This window comes from Gastrolobium bilobum, unplaced genomic scaffold (genome assembly GCF_033153095.1).
Source record: "Gastrolobium bilobum isolate Gb01-03AN ecotype WA unplaced genomic scaffold, APGP_CSIRO_Gbil_v1 utg92105, whole genome shotgun sequence".
Lineage (NCBI taxonomy): Eukaryota > Viridiplantae > Streptophyta > Magnoliopsida > Fabales > Fabaceae > Gastrolobium > Gastrolobium bilobum.
The window spans coordinates 7,917-15,059 of NW_026898383.1; the positions used below are offsets into that span (position 1 = coordinate 7,917).

Sequence of the window (7,143 nt, forward strand, 5' to 3'; positions counted from 1 at the left end):
TTGAGCTCCTCAAATTAAGTAAAAGGCATAAGGTTAAAGTTAATAAAAATATGGGGTATTACATTCTACCCTCCTTAAAAGAAGTTTCGTCCTCGAAACTTAATTATTATTTTTTTAAAACCACCTTAAAAAAAAAGTATGCAAACAACAAATAATCATGCATAACCAAGCAAACAAGAAAACATAGAATACAATAAATTTAAAACACTACAAATTAATGAATTGTTAACTTTAACCAAGCTAAAAGAAAAAAGTTTCGAAACTCAATATCTTCTTTAAACAAATATAAATTTTTATTGCATCATTTTAGATCCTAACCGTTGATTTCTGTCCATCAACGGTTATAATTTATTGAATCAAAATTATTAATTAATTAATAATAAATTTGGCCCATTAATTTATTGGATCAAAATTATTAATTAATTAATTAATAATTTATTAAATAATTTATTAATAGATTATAACCGTTGATGGATGAAAATCAACGGTTAGGATCTAAAATGATATAAGGTTATATCCTTTGAAAGGATATATATTTTTCCCAAAAATATATTAAAATTAAATTCTAATTTAAATCCTTCTGGTGATGTACATTTTTTTAACAAATTGTAAGTGTATTGAAATTAAGTTTATTTTATTTTATTTTTTCAAATAGTTAAAATTAGAAATATATTCATAACAATGATTTTTTTTAAAAAAATTGACATATTTATAGATCATAAGTTGATTAAATCAACCTATTAAAATTGAATCTTTATTCAAAATTAGTGGAAAAATATAATACCTTAACGGGTACATAATTTGTTTATAATTTCACTAATTCAATTTCAATTTAATTTTTAAAGTATTGGTTCATAGTTGTTTATATCAATTGATTCAATTCCAATTTAATTTAAACATTTTCAATATTTTCATTCATTAAAATCCTTTTTATTAAAAGAAGGGGAGGCATTTCCATAAGGGATATATCGGTCTTAGTGTAACACCCCGTGTATACCCGGAATATTAATATTACATCGTATTAAGCGGTGCTTAATTAAAAATGCGGAATATTCTTTTTCTTTTCAATTATGACGTCATTATCAATTACCAACTTGATTACTTAATCAATTTCATAAAATATCGTCTGTATGTAAATTGCAATAAGACATCTACTGAAATACCTCAATATATAGATAAAGTGTGTATCTAAATCACGTCATTACATCAAGTAATCTGGACAATATCCTGGTACATTATTACAACTCCAAAAGACTCACATAACCAAGACATAATAATACTATGTGTCATGGACAATCCCCATGCTCACCAAATAACATAGTAAACAACAAGTCTCAACATAAAACTCCATAACATAAACTGAAGCTATAAGCATAAGCAGCATGCAAATCCAGCATCCAATCATGGCAGCATAATATAACAGCAATCTAACTCAGCTCCGGCCTCCTGCCGCCTGAGGTCTCAACATTACCTGACCCTGAAATAAGCATTCCCCAAACGTGGGGTGAGATCTCTAAACTAGAAATCTCAGTAAGACAAGGGGTCCTCAAGGATCTTCCACCCCAAGCTCACTTACATGTGCAATATAAGTTCAAAAAGCATTATTATCATTATCAGTTCCAAAACTATGTAGTGCAACAGATATCTATGGCATGTGTGTCTATCACTATCTACTGGCCAGAGAAATGTAGGAATACGTCTATCCCCTACATGTAGTACAAGGAACACCGCTTGCACCTCACCCACAACCTCACCCTCTTGTATGTTCTACATACTCAGGCTTACCGTATAGGTGGAACACCTCCATGCATATCAAGAAGGCACTAACATATAATAGCTCAACAGCATTTTCAAAACATCAAAAGCATGTAACACAGCATGCATATACCATATCCCTATGGGACATGGTGGAACCACAACATGGCTAAACCGAGGACACGAAAGCTTACCTCTAAGCTAGCTATCCAATGCCATAAGCTCAAAGTCCAATCACAGCAGATCACAATCTGATATGGACCAAACATAAATCAATAAACATGTACCACATGCATACAAATTAAAGACAACGCCTTTTCATTATGTTTTCAAGTCTTAAAGCTTCTAACAAGGCCACAAGCCCTTAATCCCATGATTCTGGCTTAGTCCATTAAAAGCAGAAGTTCAACTTCATCAATCTAGGGTCTACAAACCCCCAATAGCCTACTGTCCTCACAGCACAACTATTGTTCTTCGAAATCCCAGAATATCTGGATACTCCTCGGGACCATATCCGGATATGCAATATCCAGATATCTCACTGTACATATCCGGATATTCAATATCCGGATATCCAGAATCCCATATCCGAATATACAATATCCAGATATCCCAAAACCCCATATCCGAATACACATATCCGGATATTCCACGGGCAGATATCCAGATATTTCACGACAGAATGCAGTTTCTGTATTTCCGTGAAGATATCCCTTAAAGGTTCCCTTTTACCGATTTTAAACACCTAATCATGCATTTCTTGGTGTGTTAAGCCTTACCCAACAACAAGTTATCATCTTTTAACCTTAACATGCATCAAGCTTCCATTTTTAAGCCTTAAAACTCAAGTTAAAGGTTGGTACAACATACCAAGACTCAAAACTCAGAATGGAAATGCTCTTGGAGCTCACTAGACACCTCCAAGATTCTGCCTCCCACTGCACACGAAAATGGTGCACCAAGGTGGTTCTTTTACACCACAAGAGGCTCCTTGAATCTTCAAAACACCAAGAACAAGATGACTCCTCTCAAACCCTCAAACTCAGCCCCCTCACCAGCTCAACACAGAAGCTGGAACCTCAGAAAAGACCTTTCTTTCACTCCCACAAGGATGCTCTCAAGTGTTTATAAGGTTAAGAGAAGGGAAATCAAGAGTAAAAGCTTGAAGGCTCAACACAAAAGAGAAGGAAGCACAAGAACAATGACCAGGTGACCACACCACCAACTCACGTAGAAGAGAGTGGCACCTAGGGTTTTGTGCTAAAATGCATATATATAGCCACTTAGCCATAAAACACACAGTATTAACTTTAATTTTTACGCTTACCATTTTAATCCCAAACATGGATTATGAAACTACATAATTTTCTAAGAATTATCATATTTTTCTTATAATTTTCTGAGCAACTTTCCGGTATGCGCTTTTCCAAGTCAGTACAGGTTTCTAGCACCAGTTCTCATTATTTGGACTTGAAAATCGTTTTACAAGTCCTACATATTATTCTAGTAATTATCATGCACTTACTTTAATTTTCCGGGATACTTTTTCGGCACGCATTTATACCGACTAGCAGAACCGGTATCTGCACTTTTCTTCCGAAAAGCGACTTTCAGCATTCTTAATCACTTATTATGATTATTAAGCCTCTTGAATAATTACTAAGGTCAATTATGGAATCATTTCTTATTTTTGCATAATTAATTAATTAAATACCTTAATTAACGGTGCAGGTTCTTACACTTAGAGTGATTTTTTCTTGTGAATAAACCCTAAATCCGTGTTTTTGTTTACGCCGGTAATAATTCATTTAAACTATTCTATATACTGAATCAAACATGAATCTCTTATAGTTCACACTTCACATCCTTTATATTCTAATTTCTTTTTTTGTTTAAAATTTCTGTGCTCAACATTTTATTCTATTTTTTATTAAACCACCAATGCTGAAAAAACAAATCTTATTCTTTTTGCATCTTTTGAATTGCCGCTCAAAAAACACAAACTTGATTCTATTTGAAATTCTTTGATAGACATTTTTTATTATATTACTGTAATTAATATTAAATATGTGTAATATTACGAAAGTAGTGTTAGAAATACACTTATTCAAAAGGAATTCTTAATAAATACAGTTTACTATAATCACTTAATTCATGACTTCGTCAAAAAATATGAAGTCTATAACTCTTGAGAGGTACGTGTTACATGCTTCTTTGCATCACATATCATGGTTTTTATGTTTTTTTCTTTTTTTTTACTCATCTAAAACTCTAAATGCATTGCATACCAGAATGTAAAGGATCGTATGTTGCAATTTGCAAATACTAAATGATCAACCATGAAGAACGATGATAGTATAAAAGATTGTTAAGCTAGAATTACAATTAAAAACAAAAGTAAAAAGTAGTAAACTTAACATTATCATGATAAATAACAAGCGCTACAAAAAAATAAACACGCGTTCATTGCATAACCGACCTAGGAATCTCTCAGAAAAATAGAAGATTTATAATTGATTCCTCAACTCTCTAATTTTTAACTAAATAATTCTAGCATTTTTTTATAGAGTACAAATAAATATGCTACAAAAAAAAGTATTCTATAGGAGTGAGAAATTATATGCAAACATTTGTGCATAGAAATGCTTCAAGAAACTCAAAATATTTCGAGAATAAGAAACAAGTAAGAGAAGAGAAGTTGGAAAGAGCACAATAAGAATGAACAAACAATTAATTGAAAATTATAAAACAAAATAAGAGCAACTAATTAGTTAATTAAAAAAATTAAAAAATAAAAAGTTTGAAAAATAAACATATCTCATTTTAAGAAGAAAATAAAAAAATCTCGACCACTCATAACTTTTAATTACAAATTTGTAACGGTCAATCATCTAAATGACTCATTTATTCTTCTCTGGTTTACAAGTACAATAATTAAAAACTATATATTTCATTAAGGTAAATCAAGCTTCTATGCAACTCTAACATGAGGATTGATTAATAATGAATGAATAAAATCTTCTCACACCAGAACATAGGTCAAATTCAGATATGGAAAAATTCATTTCCCCGCTTTCCCATAACCCATTAGGCCATTAGGGAGCCACAACGGAATCCACTAGAGAAGACTCCTCCACCAGAACCGCAACATAGGTCCAAAGCCTCACCAAAAATAAAAAATCACCGACATTATTTGATCCAATTTTGGATCATTCATTGATTCTCTACAAGCAACAGGATGGTCCCAGACCACATTCCTTAACCAGAGACCGTAAGTAGAAATATAATGCCTTCCCCGAGAACAACACCGGGAGTTTTTCATGATTTGCAAGCCCCGAATATAAACAAGTGATGCAGTGTTTTATTATAAGCAGATCAATCTATGCAGAAGTCTAGGCATCAAAGAATAAAAGCAATTACATCCAACGAATACATCATTTTTCTGTCTTCTAATCCCTCTAGATTGCTATAGTAGAACTCCAGACTAATGAAGAGGAACGCTCACCTATGATACGAATAAATCTTTGGTGCTACTGTTGCACTAAAGATTCAATACATCCCACTAATAAAATTATTACATGTCAGCTAAACTGTCAAATTTTTTCTCTCTCTATGATGTGTAATACTTTCATTGATGGCAAACAAAGATGTTTATTCCTGATACATATATAGTGACAAAAAAAAAAAAACTGGACATTACATAATTCACATATTGACCCGAGAAACTCAACAAGAGTCACATATGCCAGCATCTAATTCTAGACTTAGATGGCAAACAAAGATGTTTACTGAAAATACCATTAAATTCTCCATGTTATCATCATCTAATCTTTTATGACGAATATCATAAACTAATTTTCATCTTCAATAATTCTTGTCACAAGTCCAACAGCAATTGTTCTTCCTAATGATCTTAAGGACACCCTTCCAAGAGCTTTGCAACTAGAGAACTCTACTACACAGACTGTCTCGTGCAAAATCACCTGAAATCAGAGACAATAAAAGTCATTCCAAGTTTTTTTGAGTCCGTGGCATCGAAGACGAACAAAAATTCGGGTAAGATTATTTAAAAAGCAAGTTTTGCATTGTTTATTTACCTCAATTACTGCACTTTGCTTTGCAGTAAGACAGCGTGGGGACTTTTTGGTTACCTTACCAGTCTTGGGATCAAGTACTGACAATATTTTTGAAACTCTAGCAGGTTCCTTTGCATGGTGTATATGAAACTCTAACTGCACGTATAGAAAAAGAAAATTGAATTTTTTTCCCCCAATGAATAGAAATTGGATAATAAACTGTAAGAATATCTCATACATATCGTACACACCTGAGAGCCCACCAATAAGGGACTTGCACCATCCAAGAGAAGTACTTTCAACTCCAAATGCTTTGCAACTGTGACAGGAAAGTCAGGATGGCATAGTACACCTCCTGCCATTACATGACTTCCATCTACACCTAGCAATGTTACAGCTACGTTATCTCCAGCTCTTGCAACCTTGCAGGCATTAGAGTCACGCTCCAATGAGCGTACTGTCCCCACAACAGCTGAAGGCATAACTAAGACCTACAATATATAAATGATACAGTTATAGAAAGAAAATAGTTTTATTTCATGTCGTGTTAGAAGAGTTTAGGCATGTGATTTCATTCCATGCACTGCTATATTATACAGTAACCACATACAAAAAGGTTAAATTTCCAGGCTATAAAAACAAAATTCAAACTCCAATCACATCAATACTTTCTATCCGAAGACTGAAAAAAATTAAACAAAATTAAAAAGGAGGCCACCATGGTACTCTTTTGCAGCACCATTACCACCTGCAATATTGACCATCGGATCCATTACCTTGTTCATATTTTCACTAAAGCTATTAGAGGTCTTATACGGACCAACAAGTCAAATACAGATTTCACCACAAATAAGATGTATCGTGACTATCTGGGGTTACACAAAACTGAGCAAAGAATGTCCTAAAACTTTGCATGACATTGGGATATTATTTTATATCATATTCAATGGAATGAAGGATGATATTGCACGATACATGCTTAACTAGCATTGTTATGGGCAGTCTTTACTTCAAGAGAAAATTTAGATTTTAGAAAAGAGAGGAAACTATATATGGATTGAGAACTTGGCAAAGTAACGCGAAATACAAGGTTGCACGTGAGGACTTGCATGTGATTTAACCCAGATCGATGCAAGTCAAACAATATTCTGGGTTTCCAAATCAGCATCTTCTTCGTTACATAAAATGCTAAAGCTATTGCTATAATAAAAGGGAAATTAGTGAAGGTAATCAATTTTTTTTTTTGATTTTGGCATAAGTCTGATTTTGTTACATCTTATACTGCTTTATTAAAATTTGTATTTAATGAAAT

The 7,143-nt window shown here is 32.8% G+C and overlaps 1 protein-coding gene across 1 annotated transcript; it reads right to left on the reverse strand.

Annotated features, from left to right (window-relative positions):
- Positions 1-5,568: 5,568 nt before the first annotated feature.
- Positions 5,569-6,604, reverse strand: LOC133315532 (uncharacterized). The gene is made up of 5 exons (XM_061517165.1): positions 6,550-6,604; positions 6,442-6,461; positions 6,083-6,322; positions 5,853-5,987; positions 5,569-5,738 (listed from the first exon to the last, which is right to left on the reverse strand). Exons 1-5 carry the CDS (start codon positions 6,602-6,604, stop codon positions 5,607-5,609), a joined length of 582 nt encoding a protein of 193 aa, XP_061373149.1. The 3' UTR covers positions 5,569-5,606.
- Between the last annotated feature and the right edge of the window lie 539 nt (positions 6,605-7,143).